The sequence below is a fragment of the Eulemur rufifrons genome, chromosome 19 (assembly GCF_041146395.1).
Source record: "Eulemur rufifrons isolate Redbay chromosome 19, OSU_ERuf_1, whole genome shotgun sequence".
NCBI classification, from domain to species: domain Eukaryota; kingdom Metazoa; phylum Chordata; class Mammalia; order Primates; family Lemuridae; genus Eulemur; species Eulemur rufifrons.
The window spans coordinates 86,241,885-86,265,934 of NC_091001.1; the positions used below are offsets into that span (position 1 = coordinate 86,241,885).

General features: G+C 37.9%; 2 protein-coding genes and 1 non-coding gene across 4 annotated transcripts in view; 2 read left to right on the top strand and 1 right to left on the bottom strand.

Moving 5' to 3' along the window:
• Window positions 1-4,895: 4,895 nt before the first annotated feature.
• LOC138400394 (U6 spliceosomal RNA) lies at window positions 4,896-5,002 on the top strand. Its single transcript, XR_011236287.1, has one exon. It is a non-coding gene; the product is annotated as a U6 spliceosomal RNA (small nuclear RNA).
• Window positions 5,003-10,281: 5,279 nt separating this feature from the next.
• Window positions 10,282-22,227, bottom strand: MORN2 (MORN repeat containing 2). Its single transcript, XM_069493882.1, has 6 exons — window positions 22,145-22,227; window positions 15,757-15,869; window positions 13,353-13,403; window positions 12,842-12,948; window positions 11,994-12,130; window positions 10,282-10,460 (listed from the first exon to the last, which is right to left on the bottom strand). Exons 1-6 carry the CDS (start codon window positions 22,225-22,227, stop codon window positions 10,358-10,360), a joined length of 594 nt encoding a protein of 197 aa, XP_069349983.1. The 3' UTR covers window positions 10,282-10,357.
• Window positions 15,933-24,050, top strand: part of DHX57 (DExH-box helicase 57) — a 51,475-nt gene continuing 43,357 nt past the window's right edge. For both annotated transcript variants that reach the window (XM_069493907.1, XM_069493909.1), the window contains exon 1: window positions 15,933-16,080. The gene's annotated coding sequence lies outside the window, so the exon portion shown is untranslated. The remainder of the gene's footprint in view (window positions 16,081-24,050) is intronic.

The following is a 24,050-nucleotide window of genomic DNA, read 5'->3' on the forward strand; positions in this document are numbered from 1 at the left end:
ATCAAGCGACTAGTAGAATCGGTTGTAATAGGTTTTTCTGTAGGGGCTAATTGAGGTGATCTACAATCAAAACTAAGTGCAAATCCATTTAGGAAACATGCTATGATTTATATGGCTTTTGTAGGCAATACACCAGGTTCCAAGCCAGCTGCATGGACTTTGATTTCCTGATCTGTATAATTGGCAAAGTAATAATAATCTTCACCTCACAGTGTAGATTTGAGGATTAAGGGACGTGAGGTTGGAGCTGGGACAACTGGGATGTGGGGGGGAGGGGCAAAGGTTTACTTAGTCACCCTAGTGACTCATTTTGTCAAAAATGCTTTTTCCTAGGTAAATCTATGTTTATTCCCAGCTTGGCTTGCTCTTTATTTTCCCCCTTTACTGAAAATTTTTCTTAAAAGAGTACTTTTGTACCCTATCAAAAAGTGGGCAAAGGACATGAATAGAAATTTTTCAAAAGAAGATATAAAAATGGCTAACAAACATATGAAAAAGTGTTCAACATCTCTAATCATCAGGGAAATGCAAATCAAAACCACAATGAGATATCACTTAACCCCAGTGAGAATGGCCTTTATCAAAAAAACCCAAAACAACACATGTTGGCGTGGGTGTGGAGAGACAGGAACACTAATACACTGCTGGTGGGACTGCAAACTAGTGCAATCTCTGTGGAAAGCATTATGGAGGTATCTTAAACAGATTCAAGTAGACCTGCCATTTGACCCAGCAATCCCATTACTGGGCATATACCCAAAGGAAAAAAGGTCATTCTGTAACAAAGGCACGTGTACCCAAATGTTTATAGCAGCACAATTCACAATAGCAAAGATGTGGAAACAACCCAAATGCCCATCAATACATGATTGGATTAGTAAACTGTGGTATATGTATACCATGGAATACTACTCAGCTATAAGGAATGATGAAGATACAACATCTCTATGGTTCTCCTGGAGAGAGTTGGAACCCATTATATTAAGTGAAGTATCCCAAGAATGGAAAAACAAGCATCACATGTACTCACCAGAAAATTGGTTTCCTTGATCATCACCTAAATACAAATCTGGAAACGACACCAATTGGACATCAGACTGAGGTGGGGGTGGAGGAGGGGATGGGGGTATGCCTACACAATGAGTGCATTGCGCACCGTTTGGGGAGTGGTAACACTTGAAGGTGCTGACTCGGGAAAGGGGGGGTGGGGAAAAAATATGAAACTATTGTTTTTAACTTGCACTGTTCACTTAATAATTTATCATGAATATTTCCCATATTATTTCATATCATTGTACAAGAAATAATGTATACATTATGAGGACATACTGTATCTAACAAGATATACTGTTAGACTCTTTGATTCTGTAAAATTAAATAAAAAAAAAAAAATAAAGTGGAAAAAAAAAAGAGTACTTTTGTGCATAATGCCGTACTTTGTCCTAAAGGAATGTAAGAGGCACTATGAGGTCTGACACTGGCTCTGTCAGACGCTGCTAGTTGCCACCCAGTATCCATCCTCCCCTTTTCCTTTAGTAACCCAGTTAAAGACTATACTCCCCCTTCTCCTGCACAGCGAGGTGTGACCATGAGACTAGATTTCTGCCCATGCTACAGAAGTAGAAATAGTGTGAGTGACCTTTGGAAAGTCTCCTAAAAGGAGGGAACACACCTTTTCCCCCCATTTCTCCTTCCTGCTGGCTGAACGTGAATGAGATATGTGGAGCCCAAGAGGTGATACACTGAGGATGGCAGAAGAGCAAGACAAAAGGAACCTGGGTCCCCACACCAAGGAACTGATCTAACAGCTCTGGACTGCCTACCTCTGAGATTTTTTTTTTTTTTTAACGTGAGAGAGAAATATACTTCTAGCTTCTTTAAGCCACTATTATTTTGGTTTTTCCATTACATACAGATGAACACAATCCTTACTAATATGCTGGTCCTCTAAGAAGTTATCCAGAAGCAAGAATGATTTTTAATTCTGGAAAGTTTTCTCACATTTCCTTGAAACATATGTGTGCTTTCTGTTGATTAATGACAAATTCTCCACCTTGAGAAGCCTCTAGTGTGTCACTCCAGCTCTTGTTTTTACCCTTTCTCCCTTGCATCACCCACATTTTTGATACTACTGACTCATTGGAGCTCTGTAGATAGAAACTTGGAAAATGGGGCCATTCTATTGTGGAATAAAGAAGGAAAGCCTGGCTAAAATTAACTTTTTAGGTTTTTTTGTGGATTATAGGAAAAACAGAGTGCGTTTGAATTGAATGAGTATTTGTCAAGCATATACCATGTAAAAGGCATTGTTCCGGGTGCTCAGGGAAACTCAAAGATGAGATTGTTCCTGCTTACAGTCTAGTAGGAAAGATGAGACACAAAAATAACCTATAACACATGATGGGTTGTGACAAATGAAATGAGAAAGGCCTAAAGTGCCTAAAACTTTCAGAGGAGAAAAGATGAGTTCCAGTTGTGAGATTAGAGGAAATTTCATGAAAAAGACAGGATTTTAACTGGGCTTAGCACGATATGTAGAAATGTTAAAAGAGGATCACTAAAGGAACAAAATAAGGCACGAGTGGATTTAGGGATCCTAGGAGCACAGAGGCCAGAGTAGAAAGTAATCTAGACAGGTAGAATGGGGTCAAATAGAGGGCCATAAATATCTTCTTTGGAGCCTACTCTGCAGTGGAGAGAATAAGGAGTCACTGTAAGTTTTTAAGCAACTAACAAAATCATGTCTCAAGACAACTTTATGGCACTAGAGAAAAGATCAGCTGCAAAAAGGCCAGTGAGTAGGTACCTTTAATAACCCGAGTGAAAAATAATGATGTCCTGAATTAGGGAAATGACTACTAGAAAGGAAAGGAGGGCACAGATAGGAGTGACATTTCAAAGGTTACTGCATGAGCTAAATTTATGCTTTGCTCAAGAAAAAGAGTTGGATTGTAACTCTCCGATTCAGAAGCAGAAAATATATCCATAAAAGAATTTTTAAAATTGCTCTAAGCTTATTTGAACTGGGAAACTAAAAGGAGGCTGAATATGCTGTAATAATGAACTTATTGATTCTACAATTTTAACAGAGCCTTAACTTTTATTTTCTCCATATGTTAATTGGGGGTACACTAACTAACTCTGCTAGGAGGTGGAGAAAGAGTATTGAAAAGTACCTCAGTAAAGAAATACAACCATCCCTTCTTTCCTACTGTTCCTTCCTTTGCCCAGGTGTTATGGTAAATAGCAAGTGTCAGGGTACCTTAAACAGTAAGGTTTTTCCACTTCTCCCCAATTACACCTTTACTCATGTTTATGCACCATCTCTACCCACCCCACCCACACACTCCATAAGAAATCCAGTGAAAATTTAAGAAGAGGAGGCTTTTTAGAGAACATAAGAATTTTCGAGGCCAGATGCGGTGGTTCACACCTGTAATCCCAGCACCTTGGGAAGCCGAGGTGAGAGGATCACTGGAGCCCAGGAGTTCGAGAACAGCCTGAGCAACATGGCAAGACCCTGTCTCTACAAAACATGGGAAAATTAGCCAAGTATGGTGGTGTGTGCCTGTAGTCTCAGCTACTTGAGAGGCTGAGACAGGAGGATTGCTTTAATCCAGAAGTTTAAGGTTGCAGTGAGCTATGATGACACCACTGCACTCTACCCAGGGCTATAGCAGTAAGATCCTTGTTTCACAAAAAAAAAAAGAAATCCAATATTTTCCCCTCTGTGGCTCACTAAAACCATGCGGTATAGCCTGAGGAAAAATGGGGAAGGGCTGGCATAGCCCCATATAAGGGCATCGTATCCTCAAATAGCTTTGAAATAAGTAGGTCCCAAAGATAAATCCAAAACAGCTACTCCTTCATTCTCAGGGAATAAATTCTCAGGATTTTCTCAAATGGATGAATTTGAACATCTGATCTGCTGCCATTATCTCTTTATTTTTCTAATTATTTTAAGAAGACTTGAACCGTTGTTAATATCTACTACCTTCAATAAGGGCAGAAACAGACAACAAAATAATCACGAACCTACCAACCGGAGAGTGTTCTCTCTGTAATATTAGCAATTTATGATTTGTTTAGTTTATCTTATTTGGGGCACTGAAAGTGCTTCATAAGATCAATAATGAGGATTTTTTTTTTTCTTCTGTGACTCCCAAGGTGATTCTTGGCACTCTGAAAGGCACAAGTCCTTGGGGATCAGCAGCAGTAATGTGATGGATATCAGTTAAACTGTGTTTCACTGTCATGCAAATTGTGTGTGAAGGAGAATCAGCATCTTCCACACTGTCCCTAAGAAAAGATTAGCAAGAATTATCAACTTAAAGATTCTTACATTTTATAAAAATTCAGAAACTAAGAGAAATTGTGAACAACTCATACTCCAGTCAAAATTGAACTCAAAATCAAAAGTTCTTAACCTGGGGTCCTTGCATTGGGCTTCAGACCACCAGTAAATCTGAAATTGTATGCAAAATATTATGTGATTTTACATTTTTTGCAGAAAGGGTGGACTAGTTTCTAAAGATTTTGAAAGCGCTCCTTGGCCCCCCAAAACGTTAAGAACTGCTGTCACTGAAGAAAAAGAAAGTAAGGAAAGAGGGAGAGAAGGAGAAAGGAAAGAAGGTAGGGAAGGCAGGAGGGAGGGAAGTAGGTCGATCTTTGTGCACATATTGCTTAGCATTTACTAGTGGCCTGCTGTAAGTGTGTAAGTACACTCATACACAGAGAAGAGGGAAGGAAGGAGGGGGAATAAAGAGAATTCAGGAATTTCATCAATTCTGTCTCAAATCAAACCAACAAAATGTATGTGAAATTTGTACTTGGCTCTGATCTGTCAACTTTTAGCTTCAAAATGCATCATTTATATTTGTATTAAAAGTTAACCAGTGCTCGCTTCAGCAGCACATATACTAAAATTGGAATGATACAGAGAAGATTAGCATGGCCCCTGCGCGAGTAAAAAAAAAAAAAAAAAAAAGTTAACCATAGTATGATTATCTTGCTTTCAAAAGCCTCTGAGTTTTCAAATGGGTTTAGATTGCATTTTCAGCATATGGTATTAACAAAAATGTAGATGTTAATTAAATTTGTGGAAACTGTTTAGAATAAATATATGTCAAAAACTTTCTTCTCTAGTATAAACTTCTGATGATCTATGTTGAATCCTTCAAAAGTAGACCCCAATAAAATAGCTCCATCATTTGCAGCAATATGATTTTACATTGAAAGGAGCTATTACAAAAGATAAAAGGGTGATACAAAGATAGATTTCTATATATTCAGAATACTACTGTTTAAGCATATAAAAAAATCATATAATTCCAATACTAATTATAATGGAATCCTATTCTCACTTGAGAAAGCTTCTAAGTGAAACTCAGTTCTTCTTATCATACCCCCAAAATCCCTTCAAGTATTGAGAATTAGGTTTCACTAATAAATGCCCCTGTGTAATTAATCAGCACACATTTTTAATCAGCACGCATTTTTTTCTGTGCATAGAGGAGTGAACTCTAATAGAATCCTCTATTCTTTTTCTGTGTTACAAAGGCATAAACCAATCTCCCTCCATCTCTCATTCTTTTCATTCTTTAATTATTCTTAATTCCAAAGAGGCATATACATGTTAGATTTATGCTCCCTGTCATTCTTTCTTTAAGATTGCTCTCAAAATTTAACTCAGCTTCAACTAAATATATAAATATGCAGAACAACTTCAGTCACCAAGCAGTTCATTAGCTGACAAACTGCAAAAGTAGTTAAGACACAATATAAAAATTAAGGAAATAAATGAATAATTTAAAAATTGTTACAACTCTTGAATAAAACTTATTTCTTTGACTGGCTACCTTAAATAAATGTTAGCATGTTTTGAATTTAAATTAGTAAACCCAATGGTAAGGACTGACGAGTTTTCTTCTCTTATAAAATTATTTCCCCCTTCAATGCCTCGTAAAGTACATAAAAGCACACACTTACCCCATGGTGCTTGCCGTGGTTATATCATCCTCAGATCAAGGCTTATCTGGATTCTGAATTAACTTAAAGGTTATAAAAAGAAGCAGTAGAGAGGTTTGACTTCCCCTGAAACGAGACTGTCGTATGCTAACCAGGCTTTTAAATGAGGAAAACTAGTGTCTCTTCTAATTATATAAGCACCAGGTCAAATTCTAGCGTCAACTAATTGAACAACTGAACTGCATTTAATTTCAAGAAGTAAAAGGCAGAAAACCATTTAAGAGGAATATCTTTGGTATCTTAGAAAACTGAAAAATTGTACATTGAAAAGTTATTATTAATATAACAATAAAAAGTTAAAGATTTTAAGATTAAATATTTATCTTGCTACATTAAATAATTTGAAGGAAAATATTGAGGAAAATTTAGTTTGCAACAAAGCAGATACTTCTCTATAAAGTATTTTCCAGAAGTTTTGAATGCACATTATATGTCCTGGTCTCTGAAAATATCCTCTCACCTTATCTTAACTTGTTCACTATTTATTTCTTTAAAAATTCCAGCACAAAAATAATAATATTTAATTCTAAAACCATACCAGCAACAAATCTGAAAATGTCCAATTTTTAAAATATGTCTTTGAACCCTTACAAATAGGGCCTTTTGAAATTAAATACAAAGCCAATGTTAAGCGAAACTAACAAAAATACATCATAAAAGACATTTAAACCCAAATTTATCCTAGTACAGCAAAAAATAAAAATATACAGTTTCTTGTAAATATATTAAGCAACACAAATATTCACAAGATTTTGAATAAATATGATAAAATTATCTATTGCATATACTATTTTTTGTCAGTTTTAGAATAACAGTTTCAGCAAAAACACTCAGTTCTTTATTGTAATTTTTAAAATGTAGCTGACATATAATGTTCTGATCATTTTTAAATTATTTTATATAGAAGGTAAAGAATCTTTCTGTACATAGAATATATGACAACACACAGATGTACTTTTTAAGAAATTGAGATATAATTCACATACCATATATAAAATTTGCCCCTTTAAAGTGAACAATTCAGTGGTTTTTGGAATATTCACAAGACTGTGCAACCATCATTATCTAATTCTATTAATAGCATGTTTCCATCGCCCCAAAACGAAACCCCATGCCTCCTAATTCCTTCCTCCCCTGGCAACGACTAATCTATTTTCTGTCTCTAAGGATTTGCCTACTCTGGGCATTTCACATAAATGGAATCGCACAATATGTAGCCTTTTGTGACTGGTCCCTGTCACTTAGGACAATGTTTTCTAAATTCATCCTTGTTGTAGTATCAGTACTTTATTTCTTTTTATGGCTGAATAATATTTCGCTGTGCGGACATGCTACATTTTGTTTATCCATTCATCATTTGATGGATATTTGGGTTTGTTTCCAGTTTAAGGTTATTATGAATGCCTCAGTCCATCTGCAATGCTGTAACAAAATACCTTACACTGAGTAATTTATAAACAACAGAAATTTATTGCTCACAGTTCTGGAGGCTGACAAATCCAAGATCAAGATGCCAGCAGATTTGGTGTCTGGTTGAGGGCTTGCTCTCTTCTTCAAAGACAGCACCTTCTTGCTACCATATCACATGGCAGAAGCAGCAAGCAAACTCCCTAACACTCTTCTGCAAGGACACTAATCCCATCCATGAGGGGTCTGCCCTCATGACTTAATCACCTCCCAAGGGCCCTACTTCTTAATACCACCACAATAAGGGTTAGGTTTCAACATGAATTTTGGAGAGATACAATATTCAGACCACGGCAGTGAATAATGTTGCTATGAACATTTGTGTATAAGTCAATTTCTCTTAGGTACATGCCTAGGAATTGCTGAGTCATATGGTAACTCTACGTCTAATTTCTTGAGGAACTGTTTTCCACAGCAGCTGCACCATTTTACATTCCCACTAGAAATGTTTGAGGATTCCAGTTTCTCCACATCCATGCCAATCTTTGTTACTGTTGTTTGTTTTTTTTTAATATAGCCATCCTTGTGGCTGTGACGTGGTATCTCATTTGTATTTGACTTGCATTTCCCTACAGAGTAATGATGATACGATGAGGATCTTTTTTGTTTATTTATTGGCCATTTGTACATCATCTTTGGAAAAATGCCTATTCAAATTCTTTGCCCATTTTTAAATGGGATGTTTTCTTTATTGTTGAGTTAGTTATAAGAGTTCTTTATATATTCTGGAAACTAGACCTTTATTAGTGTTATAATTTTTATTGTTATGGTTTCTTTTTTTTCTTTTCTTTTTTTAAAATCAATTTTCCCTTTTTTCCCCCCTTCCTTTAAACACTACATCTGGAATCAACTTCCCTTTAGTCATGCTATGGTTTCTTTCTAATTTGGTCTTGAGGTCCGTCAAGAACAGCGGTAAGCCAAGATAGCTACTCTCAAGCAGAGCTCCACCTGGGGTAAAGTCAGGTTTGGGTGTGTCCATTAGGTGAGACACACAACAAAACAACAAGTGGTGAGGATATGGAGAAATTGGAACTCTTGCTGTTTTGTCCCACATCACTCTCTGGTTGAATTGCTAAAAAACAGTGGTGGCAGCAGGGGAGCTCCCACAAGGGAGTGCCCCAAACTGTCCCCAAGATGGGGTCAGTTGGGATTCCAAAGAAAGAAGCACTAATGCCAGGACTATCAATCCAAAGCATTTATTCGGAGAATTTACAGAGTGCTGCAGCAATGTTTGTGATGGACAGCTAGAGAAAGGGAAGTGTTCTACCCAGGTATGTCTACAGCAAGGGAGGTCAAGGCATAGAGTTTATATGAGGCTTTAAGGAATTTGGCTCAGGGCTGGGGATCGTTTCTTTTAATGTTTTGGGCAACAACCTAGCTACCTTTTTTTTTTTTTTTTTGAGATAGGGTCTTGCTCTTGTCTGGCTACAGTGCAGTGGCGTCATCATAGCTCATTGTATCCTCAAATTCCTGGGCTCAAGTGATCCTCCTGCCTCAGCCGCCCACATAACTACGACTACCAGGTGTGCGCTACCACATCCAGCTCATTTTTCTATTTTTTGTACAGACAGGGGTCCTGCTCTTTCTCAGGTTGGTCTCGAACTCTTGGCCCCAAGCTATCCTCCCGCCTCGGCCTCCCAGAGTGCTAGGATTACAGGAGTGAGCCACCACATCCAGCTAACAACCTAAATACCTTTACCAGTGACCGGGAATGTTCAGGGCCCCAATTTGGGTTCTTGCCTGCTGGGAGAAACCTGTAGCTGGCTAAGTCCCACCATGGTCAAGGCACTCTGTGATTTTTGGTCAGGACACGGAAAGAAAGCTGGGATGGGGAGCACTGGGAGGCCCTACATTTGCCCACTGTTAGTAGGAATGCAAAAATAGTACAGGCATTGTGGTAAATATTATGAAGGTTCCTTAAAAGATTAAAAATAGAACTACCGTATGCCTCAGCAATCCTACTTCTGGGTATTTATCCAAAAGAACTGAAATCATGATCTCAAAGAGATATTAGCACCCCTATATTCATTGCAGCCATCATTTACAATAGCCAAGTTGTAGAAACAGCCTAAATGTCCAGCAATGATTAATAAGGAAAATGTGGCAGATACATACAATGTAATACTATTCAGCCTTTAAAAAGAAGGAAATTCTGCAATATGTGACATGGATAAAACTTGAAGACATTATTCTAAGTGAAATAAGCCAGTCACAAACCAAAACTGCATGATTCCACTTGCATGAAGTATAGTCAAATTCATAGTCAAATTCATAGAAGCAAAGAGAGGAATAGTAGTTACCAGGGGCTGGGGTGAGGGGGAAATGAGGAGTTACTAATCAATGGGCACACAGTTTCAGTCAAGCAAGATGAATAAGCTCTAGAGAGTTGCCATACAACATTGTACCTATAATTAACAATGATGCATTGTACACTTAAAATTTTGTTAAAAGGGTAGATCTCATACTAAGTGTTCTTACCACAATAATTAAAAAAAAGTTCAGTGGGGACAAATATTTGCATACTTGCAAGGGCAAGACAGGGAAAATTTTCTTCTAAAATAATCACATAAGCATAAACTAGCAAAACCAAAAAGATGACAAAACTCAGGCACAAGATTGGAAATTGACATTACCAAGATCTGGATAGTTCTGCTGTAGTTACTAAAATGAGCAAACTCTGAATTGAATTACGTTATTTAAAACTAATTATAAGATAATGAAAATAAAGTTCAAAAATGCATAAGTAGGTGATGGTTTTATTGGAAAACTTACAATACAGAGGTAGTGCATGAAGTAATTTCAAGTAACAGATTTAGTTGCTTTCCTTACATCTAAAAGCTTCATGTACTTTAATGCAGAACATCTACATGTGGAGCTTTAGTCTTAGGCCTGGAGCAGCTGTGAAATGAAAGTTACCACTCCATTCTAGTCCTTGGATATCAGTATATTCCCCTTCTCCTTCCACCCTGCAATAGTAAAAAATAAGTTTGTTCATTAACCATGACCAAGAATTTACCGTCCAGATATAACATTGTCTAGCATATCATATACTATTTCTGAAGCATTATATCTTTCCATTTTCAAGCTTTGATTTAAAACCCAGCATCTTGCTTTCATAACCTACAACAAGAAGACTATTCGAAACAAACATTGTCATTTTACAAAGTTTGGTGTCCAAGACATTACGATCACATAAGCTAAGTTCACGTAAAACTAAAACAATCAATTAAAAAATGAAAAGTTTATATTGCCTATCTGGCTTAGTTAATTCAGCTATTCAACAAATATTTCTTGACCATCAACTATGTTTGAGGTTCTGTGCTCTGTGCTGGTGTTTTCTTAGACTCTTGGGTGTGGTAAAAATGTACTTCACATAAACAAACAGAACTTTATCTCAAAGGTTAGATTTTTCTCCCTTTATTAACACCAATGGAAAAAATTTGTGGTTATTGTCACAGACTTGGAATCAAAATAGGTGAACAGGGCCAGCCGGGCTCAGTGGCTAACACCTGTAATGTCAGCACTTTGGGAGGCTGAGGTGGGAGGATGGCTTGAGGCCGGGAGTTTGAGGCTAGCTTGGGCAACATAGCAAGATTCTGTTTCCAAAAAAAAAAAAAAAAAAGTTTTTTTTAATTAACCAGGAGTGATGACACGTGCCTGTAGTCCCAGCTACTCAGGAGGCTGAGGCAGGAGGATCACTTGAGCCCAGAAATTCAAGACTTCAGTGAACTATGATCAGCCTGCTGCACTCCAGCCTGAGTGACAGAGCAAGATCGTGTCTCTAAAAACAAATAAATAAATAAAGGTGAACACTTTTCTGTCTTCCTCAAAATGTATTCACATCGACTACTTCATATATATTGCATTTTCAATTCTGGAAATAATCAAGGGTTATTTATAAATGTACTTGAACTTCTGGATGGTATGTCATGGTATTCACTGTAAAGATTAAGCTTGTAAAGCTGTACTCATGTTTTGTTTCACTTTTATTTTTCCTACAAGCATATTCTCAGAAAGGACAATAGTAGGTACATCTCTACAACTTGAAAATGAACTAATTTTGCTTACATTTAAAACTAGCCTAGTAAAAATGTACATACATGTCAGGTCAAGATGACATAAACAATTATCATATTACCCCCAAGCCTGCTTTTTAAAAAGTATATTAAGATACTTCAAATGAAAGTAGTTTTTGACCTAAATTTTCTCAGTGATTGCAAAAAGCTTTCCATTTCCAAGCTGACTGCAAATAGTTTTATAGGAATAGAGAGGTAAAGAGGATAAATGAAAAGTCTAATGAATTATCACAAAGAATGATGTTCCTTTTTAGAGGCTTATGATAGTCTTAGCCTCTCTTTTAACACTTCCCCCCCCCCAAAAAACCCCAACAATTTTAGAAACTAAATATATTACAAAAGAATATTTAACTACAACATTTAAGCAAACATACCAGAAAAAAATCTTTTAGAACTACAGTGATTTTTTTATTTCAAGCTTACCTATTTTCATTGAAATTTCCAGTGTACTTTGCCCCAGTTGGGAATGTATAAGTCCCTAATCCATGAAACATATTATCCTTAAATTGTCCTTCATATACTGCTCCTGAAAAATGTTCAAGTCTTCCAAAACCATTCATCTGTTTGCAATAAAGGAAATGACCTCAGAAACTAATTTTCAGTTTCCCCAGAACCTTTGAAAAATGTACACATATATGTCTATCATCCATGTAGTTATTATTTTATCAACTTTGTATCACCCTTTATTTCTATAGTAACAGGACAAAATTTTTATCATTGTCCTTCATCTGTATCAATCTGTGAAGCCCACCAAATCAAATGTTCCGGATCTGAGGCATCTGAACATCTGGGGGTCCATGATGATAATAACAGGGGTCCTCAGGATAACTTGTCTTAAAGGGCTTGTTTAGTCAGCTTAGGAAACAGTACAAACTCATAAGAACTCAAGCTGGATTCAAGCAGATGTGGGTACACATTCTTGTTTCATCACCTACTAGCTGGGCAAGGAATCTGAGCCCGATGTCCCTTACTTGTAAAATAGGAGTATTAATGGTAGGTACCTCATGGGTTATTATGAGGATTGAATGAGAAAATTATGTAATAGGTATAGCTTTACTCAATCAATGGGAGATGAGAAAGACAATAATGATGATTAGTTCTCTGCAATGCCTTTAATATTACTCATATGTTAATATGTTAAATATGATCATTTATTATTTTTAGTATACAGTCTACTCATTATATGTGTTTTTGATTAATGGTGAAATGCCCAGAATCATTTACCCATAGGGTTATTTATTCACTGTCAATATTAAAAACATCAATAATACCTTGTCATCTCTCCAGCTTCCTGTGTAGACAATTCCATTAGGAGTGGTATGGATACCCATTCCATTTCTCTCATAGACTCCAGAAGATGTTCTTGTACAGTCACCATCTAAATAAGGGAGAAATATTGAAGACTGTAAGTGGGAACTCTGTTTTACTAAGTAATACAGTTTTTATGTCTGGGCCTACTCACAACCGCACCCCTATGGTCCTCTTTGGTTCCCTAGCACTGAAACCAGTGAGACCAGAAATGAGGAGACCCATGGACCTGGACCATCTTGTAACCACTGAGACCCAAGGGCCAGGAAAGTTGACAGACCCTGTAAGTTTCCAAAGCATACTGTCCAGACATAACATTGGTGTTTTGATTTAAAAATCTGTTCATCTATTAGGATTTCTATGTTATTTTATTTAAAGGAGTTAATATTCCACTAATAGTTTTATAGTCTCAGTTTTTCATTCTTAAGCTATTTAGCTTTTAGTATAAAAAAAGTATTTGAAATGTATGCTTACCATACTTGTCTCCATTTGGAAATATAAAGTTTACCTTATACACTTCTGAGGCTGTTTAAAAAGATTTAAGAAAAGTCATATAAGTTTAAATATTTTTATGTCTTAAGACCTATAACCAATGTGCTTTAAACGCTATCCAAATAGACTCACTTCATGATCATGACCATGATCACAGCATATCATGATTACTTGGCATTTCCATTGTCTAGTGTATGGTCCTGGGGAAATAAATAATGTTGCCTAGATGATCTATTTTTATTTGTTTATAATAACAGCATTATTAATATATATTAAGGACAAAATTTGTCCTTTAAAAGTATGCAATTCAATGCTTTTTAGTATATTCACAGAGTTGTACCACTATTACTAATGTAATTTTGGAATATTTTAATCACCCCCAAAAGAAGCACTATACCCATTAGCAGTTACCAATCCCCTCAACTACCCCTCACTCCCCAACTTCAGGCCTCTGGCAACTACTAATCTACTCTCTGTCTCAACGGATTTGCCTGTTCTGGACATTGCTTACAAATAAAATCATACAATATGTGGTCCTTTGTGACTGGCTTCTTTCACTTAACATAATGTTTTCAAGGTTCACCTGTGTTGTATCATGTATCAGTACTTCATTCCTTTTTATAGCCAAATATATAAATATATTATACAGAAATAGTACATTTTGTTTATTCATTCATCAGCTGAAGGACATTTAAGTTGTTTCCAGTTTGAGGCCATGATGAATAATGCTGCTATACACTGATGTACAGCCAGGCGTGGTGGCTCATGCCTGTAATCCTACAACTTTGGGAGGCTGAGGCAGGAGGAATGCTTGAGGTCAGAAGCTCGAGACCAGACTGAGTAAGAGCAAGACCCCGTCTCTACAAAAAATAGAAAAATTGGCCAGGCGTGGTAGAATGCACCTGTAGTCCCAGCTACTTGGGAGGCTGAGGCAGGAGGATCACTTGAACCAGGAGTTTGTGGTTGCTGTGAGCTATGATGATGCCACTGCACTCTAGCCAGGGTGACAGAGTGATACCCTGTCTCAAAAAAAAAAAAAAAGTTTTAAAATAGAATCTGTAACTAAAATTCAGGTGATATCAATATGGAAGTGATGGGAGGAGTAGAGAGCAATCTTGCCAGAATTCTGATCTTGTTAAGGGGTTAAATATAGACACTAACACTAAATCCGAAAAATATATATAAATTTAGGTATGTTTGTTCATTTTTTTCTATAATTTCTAAGATTTGGTTGTGGATAAAGTGTGAAGCGTAGAGGTATAGAGAAACTTCCATCTATGCTCATGTATTAATTATATGCATATCTGCAAGATTTCAAGTTCCAGGGTGGTAGGGACACAGAGTGCTTTCTAATTGTTTAATAATATGAATACTAAGCAGATTATCAAATTTACTTCTAGTTCCCCACAGACACCATGCTGTACTCTCTCCCTGGAACACCCTTCTCTTCTTTGTCTGGTTAACTGTTATTCATCCTTAGGAGTTGGCAAAATAGAGTGTAGTAGTTAAGGGTTCATGCTCTGCCATCAGACTACTTAAGTTTGAATCCAGACCCACCATTTTCTTTGGCCTTGGACAAATTACTCAATTATCTATGCTTTAGTTTCCTCATCCTTAGATGAGGCAAATTAAGTAAATGAGCTAATATATGGAAAATACTTAGGCCAGTGTCTAAACTCTGTAAATATTAGTTATTGTTTTCTTGTAGCCTCAGCTCAGGTATTTGCTCTTCCACAATGCCTTTCTTCTTAACTTTCTTCACCCCAGACTCCTTTAGGGGTTCCCACAGCACTCTGCACCTATTCGTAATATAGTACTTAGGGCTCCATTATAATAAAATGATGCTTTTGTATCGGGATACCCTATCACACCCGGCTCTTTCAGGACAAGGATGGCGGATTAGTCGAATCTCTTTTCTTATCCTGCTACTATCCAACCCAGTGTTTAGTGCTGATAGGAACTGAATGACTAGTGAATGAAGGGTACTTGAGAAGCAATCGCTAAATGTCTCTTAATCAGGGCACTAAATGTAATCATACAAGAAACTGAACTGTTTTCAATTGCCTTTAGAAAGTTCTACATTGGAAACTTCGGAACGTTAGAGCTAGAGAGAATCTGGCACCATGGCGGAAAATGAAGCCTAGAGAGGTTGGCACGTGCCTAAGGTGTCACAACAGCGAATTAACGACAGAATCAGAGCCAGAATCGAGGTCTCCTGATTCCTAGACCAGGGGCTTTCCGGGACCCCACCCCACCTCCCAGTGTAAACGGTAAGGAAATATGTCACACCCGGACAGGAGTTACTAGGAGCCAAGTTCTGACTCAACGCGAGATCTACTTAAAGATGCCCTTCCCCGCTGGCGTCGCTGGAGCGAGGAGGACTCACTTGACTGAGAGGTGTTGGAGAGATCTTCTTGACTCTGCGATTCCTCCTGGGCCGCCAGCTCTGCGGCCTGGAGAGAACCAGGCGCTAGTACAGCGCCGAGCGCGACTCGGTTGCTGGGGAGACCAGGCACCTCTCACCCGGAAGCGAACATGCGAGGGGCCGAGGCTGAACCAATCAGAGGGCGCCGGGGCTGTGCCGCTGCAGCTGGGCCCCCGCGGAGCCTCTCCAAGTGAGATCCGTGAGGGTGGGTGAGTCCAGTCGGCACCTCTGACCCTTGGGCATCGCCTCCCGACATCCGCCCCGGGAACCGAGGCTGCAAGCCAGGTACGGCCTCCACTTCCGCAGACAAGTGATATGTGTCTGTGTTGCATGGTCTGCGCGTAGACCGGGTTGTCAGTGTGCGGACCGTCTGCCACCTCCCTGCTCCGGGAGTGGTCCTGATCTGAGGAGCATCACGGCCCAGTGTGTCCCAGCCTGTCTGCCTGGGACCGGTGAATCTGGACCAGCAGGATCCCAGGCCCTGGGTCCGGGTCAGGCAGAGCTCTGCAGCTGAGGTTGTCCAAGCTCAGGCTGGAGGCGGGGAAGCGAAATTCAGGCTCGAAGCTGGGTAAGGGGTTGGATTGAAGGGGCTCAGGCTCCGTTTCCTGTCTCTGTCTCCATCTTGAACTGAGTAGCTATTTGGGGAGAGGGTTGGGAACGATGTGTGTTAGTAGAAAGGTATGAGATCTGGATATCTGGATGGAGCAGTATATATTATGATCAGTCAGAGATTTGACTGGGAGAAGAGTGATGTGTAGTCAGTTTTTAGTGCCTTCGGCATGAAACAAAGGATACTTTTTAGGGCCATACTTAGGTCCCTCATAGACACGGAGAAGAAAGATAGTTGGAATCTTCCCAGGCTAGATGGACTAGAATCTAACCATATATGTTATACAACCTAATTCCTGGAAAATGTGTGGGGAAAATTGATATTGGATACCACTCCGGCCAGCAAGTCTTCGTTTAAAATTTTGAGTGCGTACCTCAGACCAAGTTGCAAAGGTAACATTTTCTGGGTTGATGTGAGACAAGTTGTTTTTAAACCAGAGTACAGTATCTTCTTGATTTTTACCTAATGTTTCTCAGTACACACAAATTTACCTGGACTAGGTGGTTTTTGAGATGACGTTCCTATCTGTTTGATTTGTATATCCTTCCCCTTTTTGAAAAAATTTTAGAAATAATGTGTAATTATTGATGCACAACCTTACAGAATTCAGTTTTTCCCATTGTTTTGGTCACCTGTTAATCTTTTAATGACCCCACACTTTTGTGAGTACAGCTGACCCTTGAGCAACACGGGTCTGAACTGCTAGGGTCTACTTATAGATGGATTTGTTTCAACAAACTCGGATCAAAAATACTGTACAAAAATGCAGTATTTATGGGATGTGAAACCCACACACAGAGGGCAGACTTTTCCTATATGCTGATTCCCTGCGGACTTGAGTGTGCAGACTTGAGTGTGCGCGGATTTTAGTATACGTGGGGAAGAGGGGTTCTGGAACTAATCTCCTGTGTATACCCAGGGTCGACTGTATTTCATGGCTCATTCTCTCGATATGTTCAAGTGTCCTGTCCTATGTGATCTCAGAGAGCCATTACCCAACCACTCAATCTAAAATAACAGCCTCGGGTTTTTTTTTTTTTTTTCTTGATAGCACTTAATTGATAATATATATTTATTTGTTTATTGTTTGTCTTACCTGTTAGAAGGTAAGCTTCATGAGGCAGAAATTTTGTCTTTGCTGTTATATGCCCACGATCTAGTACATAATAAGTGCTCAATAAATATTTGTGAAATGAATAAATAGATGAATGAATCTCCATTCTCACATAAGTCATTTATTCAAACTTCAGCCATTCATTCCACAAATGCATATTGCATTCCTACTATATGCCAGACACTATGTTAGAGGTACAATGGTAATCAAAATAGATACAGTCCTTGCCTTCAAAGAGCTTTCTGGGAGTAGGAGTGGGGGAGACAAACATAATAAACACTCAATACATATGTTTAATCTTGAAGGATTTTGAAGAAAGGAATACCAAGGGACCTCGTTTAATTTTGACATATTTGTGAATTTCCAAAATTTTTCCAGCTTTTGATTTCTAATTTCATTCTATTTTGGTTGGAAAACATCCTTTGTATTATTTCTTTCTATCCTTTTTTTTTTTTGAGACAGAGTCTCACTCTGTTGCCCAGGCTAGACTGCCGTGGCATCAGCCTAGCTCACAGCAACCTCAAACTACTGGACTCAAGCAATCCTCCTGCCTCAGCCTCCCAAGTAGCTGGGACTACAGGGATGTGCCACCATGCCCGGCTAATTTTTTATATATATATATACTTTTAGTTGTCCAGCTAATTTTTTTTTTTTTTTTTTTTTTTTTAGTAGAGATGGGGTCTCACTCTTGCTCAGGCTAGCCTTGAACTCCTGAGCTCAAACAATCTGCCCACCTTGGCCTCCCAGAGTGCTAGGATTATAGGCCTGAGCCACCGTGCCCGACCTCTTTCTATCTTTTTTAATTTATTGAAGTTTGTTTCATAGCCTAGCATATGGTCTGTTCTGGAAAATGTTTCATGTGTACTTGAGAAGAATGTATATTTTGTTGTTGAGTGGAGTGTTTCATAGACTTCTGTTAGGTCTAGTTGGTTTATAGTGTTGTTCAAGGCCGGGTGTGGTGGCTCACGCCTATAATCCTAGCACTCTGGGAGGCCGAGGCAGGCAGATCATTTGAGTTCAGGAGTTCGAAACCAGCCTGAGCAAGAGCGAGACCCCGTCTCTACTAAAAAATAAAAAGAAATTAGCTGGACAACTAAAAATATATAGAAAAAATTAGCTGGGCATGGTGGCGCATGCCTGTAGTCCCAGCTACTTGGGAGGCTAAGGCAGAGGAGGATCGCTTGAGCCCAGGAGTTTGAGGTTGCTGTGAGCTAGGCTGATGCCATGACACTCTAGCCAGGGTGACAGAGCGGGACTCAGACTCAAAAAAAAAAAAATATATATATATATATAGTGTTGTTCAAGTCTTCTGTTTCCTTGTTGATACTCTGTCTAGTTGTTCTACCATTACTGAAAGTGGGGTATTGAAATCTCCTACTATTATTATTGAATTGTCTATTTCTCCCTTCATTTCCGTCAGTTGTTGCTTCATGTATTTTGGTGCTCTATTATTAGGTGCATATATGTTTATAATTGTTATATCTTCCTGATGGATTACCTGTGTTATCATTATGAAATATCCCTCTTTCTCTGTAGTAACATTTTTTGTTTTAAAGTGTATATTGTCTGATGTTAACATAGCCACCCCACCTTTCTTGTGGTTGCTATTTGCATGATTCTTCTTTTCATTCTTTTATTTTCATTTATTATATCTGTGAATTTAAAGTGTCTCTCCTTTAGAGAGCATTTAGTTGGATCATATTTTTTAATCCAGTATGATAATCTTTGTCTTTTGACTGGATTGCTTAATTCACTCACATTTAGTTTTATTATTGATATAGTAGGAATTACATCTATCATTCTATTTTATTTTATTATTATTTTTTTTTTTTTTTTTTTTTGAGACAGAGTCTCACTTTGTTGCCCAGGCTAGAGTGAGTGCCATGGCGTCAGCCTAGCTCACAGCAACCTCAAACTCCGGGCTCAAGGGATCCTCCTGTCTCAGCCTCCCGAGTAGTTGGGACTACAGGCATGCACCACCATGCCCGGCTAATTTTTTCTCTATATATTTTTAGCTGTCCATATAATTTCTTTCTATTTTTTAGTAGAGATGGGGTCTCGCTCTTGCTCAGGCTGGTATTTTATTTTTTGATGTTTAAATTTCTCATGTCTATCTGTTCCTCTGTTCCTACCTTACTGATTTCTTTTGCATTTAGTCATTGAGTATCTTCTAATGTAGTATTTGTGTGATTGCTCTGGGGTTTATCACGTACATCTTAATTCATCAGAATCAGCTTCAGATTTATACGAGCTTAATTCCAGTGATAGTGCTATGGTTTGACTGTGTCCCCCTTTTGGGGGACATGATTAGAGACTTAATCCCTAATGCAACAATTTTGGGAGGTAGGGCCTAATAAGAGGTGATTGGGTCATGGAGGCAGAGCCTTCATAAATGGATTAAAGTTGTTATCATGGGAGCAGGTTAGTTACCAAGAGAGTGGATTGTTATAAAGCAAGTCTGGCCCCTGGTGCCTCTCTCTGTGTTGCTCTCATTTCCACCTTCCACCATGGGATGACCCTTGCCAGATGCCAGCATGGCGCTCTTGGACTTCCCAGCCTCCAATACTATGAACAAAATAAAATAATATTCTTTGTAAATTACTTAATCTGTGGCATTCTGATATAGCCAAAAAAGAACTAAGACACATATATAGAAGCATTACTCCTGTATAACTCTATTCCTTTACCCCTTTTTTGTGCTATCATTGTTAATACATATTATATCTATTGATGTTAACACACCCCAAAATACATTGTTATAATTATTACTTTACCATCTGTAGTCATTTTCTTAGCCCAGTACTGTTATGCTCCCAGCAATCTGCTTTGTGCTGTTACTGGAAAATATATTACACATATATAGCATTCCATAGGTTATAAGCCCAACAGTATCCATGTTATTTTACACAATTGTTTTTTTTCCCCCCCTGGTTTAATCAAGAAGCTTTTATGACATTTAGTTTTAAACAGTATGTAAATACAGTAATCTCTGAAAGATTTGACAAAGAATTTTTTTTCCTTTTCCAGTCTCTTAAAGTAGACACAGATTTACTTAAAATAAAGCTGATTTTAAGAGCACACAATTGCTAGGTACAAATGATAGGATTAAATTTGGCAGCCCAGGGTGATAAAGAGTACAAGACTTAAAGTAGGTACCCTTCAACAGAAAACTGATCTCCCAAGGTGATCACCTAACAGTCAGAGGCTGAAGTCCTTATACTGCAAAAGCAAGAACAGAATAGTGCATGAACTTTACAGTGGAGTCTGTAGCTATACCTTGGTTTCTATTAATTACTTAAGAACAATTAGCATAGTTATGTATAGACTTTAGTAGACAACCTGCATCCATTTAAACACAATATTTTCTACAGTAGTTTGAATATAAGGCCACAATATTTATTTTAGACAAACCCCTTAAAGTAGTAATTTCAATATCAATGTTATCCATTTTTTTTAAATAGGAAGTGTTTTAACTGAATTAAAGTTATAGGTGATTTTTAAATACTACATACATCATGACTAGAATATTAAAATTATATTTAGATGTTATTTATATCTAATATCCAAAGAAAATTCATTACCGAATTGTTACAGTAGATATTAATCAGTTAGACATGCTTATTAATTGATCCCATAGGTTTAATTATAGGTCCTCATGATTTTAATGTCTATTCTTTCCTCTTACTAAAAGGAACGCAGCATTTACAGAACAAATAAACACCAGCTATGCAGCCACCATTGAGAAGAAAGGAGAAAAATATACACTTATACTTTATATATATAAAATTACACAATTACCTTTACCATTGCTTTTTGTTTTTTCATGTGGATTTAAATTACCATCTGGGGACACTTGCTTCAGCTTGAAGAACTTCTGTTAGTATTTCTTGTGAGGCAGGTGGGCTGTCAACAGATCCTCTCAGTTTTGTTTATCTGGGAAAGTTTTTATTTCATTTTTATTTTTGAAGGATAATTTTTCTGGCTATAGAATTGTTGGATGACAGTTTTTTTCTTTGAGTACTTTAAATATGTATGTCATTACCTTCTGACCTTCCTTGTTTCTGCTGAGAAATCAATTGTTAATTTTATTGGGATTCTCCTTGTGTTGTTTTTCTCTTAACAGTTTTCAAAATTTTCTCCTTGTCTTTTGACCTTCAGCATTTTTTACTACCATGTATCTATTTGTGGATCTCTTTGTGTTTATCCTAGTTGGAGGCCACTGAACTTCCTGCATATAGAGTTTATTGTTTTTAATAAATTAGAGAAGTTTTTTGCCATTATTTCTTTGAACTTTTTTTTTTTTTTTTTTTTTTGTCCTTTCTGTCTCTCCTTTTCTTCTGATATTCCCATTATATATATTTGGTGCCCTTGATGGTATCTCACATTTCCCTGAGTCTCTGTTCATTTCTCTTCATTTATTGTTCTCTCTGTTTGCAGCTTATATAAGCAGTGTCAACGTAACTTCATCAGTCCCTTCTTTTGCCAGTTCATACCTACTATTGAGTTCTTCTAGTGAATTTTTAATTTCAGTTATATTTTTCAACTCCAGAATTCCCATTTGGTTTGTTTTTATAGTTTTTTTATCTCTTTATTGTTCTCAATTTGGTATGACATCGTCATCATACCTTCCTTCTTTAATCATGCTTTCCTTAATTTCTATGAACATACTTATGACTAGTTTGAAGTCTTTTTCTGTTAAATCTGACATCTAGTCTAACTCGCAGGCAGTTTGTGTTGCCTGCTTTTTTTTCCAGTGTATGGATCATACTTAAATTTCTTTGCATGCCTTGTAACTTTTTATTGGAAACTGGACAGTTTAGATAATATATTGTGGTCCCTTGTTAGCAAAAGTTTGGCACTTGTCCCCAAGGCTGCATCAGAAGAATAAAGCCAAGAGGTTTCAGGATGTGAAGTAAAATAAAAATCTTAAGGCTCACCCCCCATCAGCTGACTGAATGGACCACCTCTTGGGCAAGGAGATATCCCAAAAGTAAATTGCCTGCTAGGAGGACATGCTTGAGTCAGAAATCCCTCATCATGCCCTCTCCCTTCTTGAAGACATCCTTTGTAACCCATTAACAGGCCAAAGGGTATGCAAGACAAACCTGAAGGTCCTCAATTTACACAACAAATATATGTCTGGTGGCTTGTCTCTGATTAACAGCTCCTTATCTTAAAACATTCCAAGCCTTTAGAAAAAGTTTCATGTCTTTAACCAATTACAAGTCAAAGAATCTTTAAACCCACCTATAACCTATAAGCCCCCCCCCCACACACACACCGCTTCGAGATGGCTCACCTTTTGGGGCCAAACCAATGTATGTCTTCCACATACTGATTTATGACTTTACCTATAAACCCTGTCCCCCTGAAATGTATAAAACCAAACTGTAACCCAGCCACAGAGGCTTCTTGGGCATGGCTCCAGGTCATGGTCTTCAAATTTGGCTCAGAATAAATCTCTTTAACATTACTTTATAGAGTTTGGCTTTTTTTCCATTAACAAGGAGAAGGAAAAGAAGTTTATTTGCCAGCAAATCAGGAGGTTGGCAGACTCTGGTCTCAAAGTACCAATATCCTGCCTCTGAGCAGAAGTACAGAGCTTTTAGAGGTTCTGATTAATCCCACAATCCCATTTTTGGCTAAAATGATCTCGTGACCTTTCACAGGGATTAATCCCATCTTCAGCTAAGGCAATCTCATGACCTCCACCCAGACAATTCCCTTGAGCCATCTCCTGTAGCTCAAAGAAGAAAAGACATTCCCTGCCCCTCCTGACCACTGGCCTGAGACAGAGATGCAGATCCTAGTTCTCCAAAAGGAGTGGGGGTGTTTCAAAGAGACATAAAACATTTTTGCTGTTTTTTCAAGCCATTTCTTCTGTTACAACTCTAGGTACTGATTCTCCCCCTCCTGGGGCTTGTTATTGTCATGTTTATTCAGTTTTTAGTGACTGGCTGGATTTGTTTTGTGAAATCTATTTCCTTCCTACAGTCCTCCTTGGGAAGGTATAGCTTTGGGTATGACATAGCTTTGAGTATGCTGTTGGTGATTGCTCAATTGTTTTCAGCATTGACCTAGGGAGTAAATTCTTCTACAAACTAATCCAATCAAAATGTGGCAAAATGGTTGGCCCACAGTCTAAGCTGTATCTTGATTAAATCCTTTGTGACTAAAATATAATCTTAAGGCTCCTCCCACCAGCTGACTGAATGGATCCCCTTTTGGCCAAAGAGATACTCTTAAACTGAGTTGATAGCCATGAGAAGGGAGGTCAGACGTGCCTCATCATGCCCCCCTCCCTTCTTGTAGATATGCTTTGTAACTCATTAACAGGCCTAAGGCTATGCAAGACAAACCTGCAGGTCCTCAATGCACATAACAAATCATTGAGCCTGGTTGTACCTTATCTTCACTTAAAACATTCCAAGCCTTTAGACAAAGCTTCATTTCTTTAACCAATTACAAATCAAAAAGTCAGTCTTTAAACCTACCTATAACCTGTAAGCAGCCCCCCCTACAAAGTCCCAC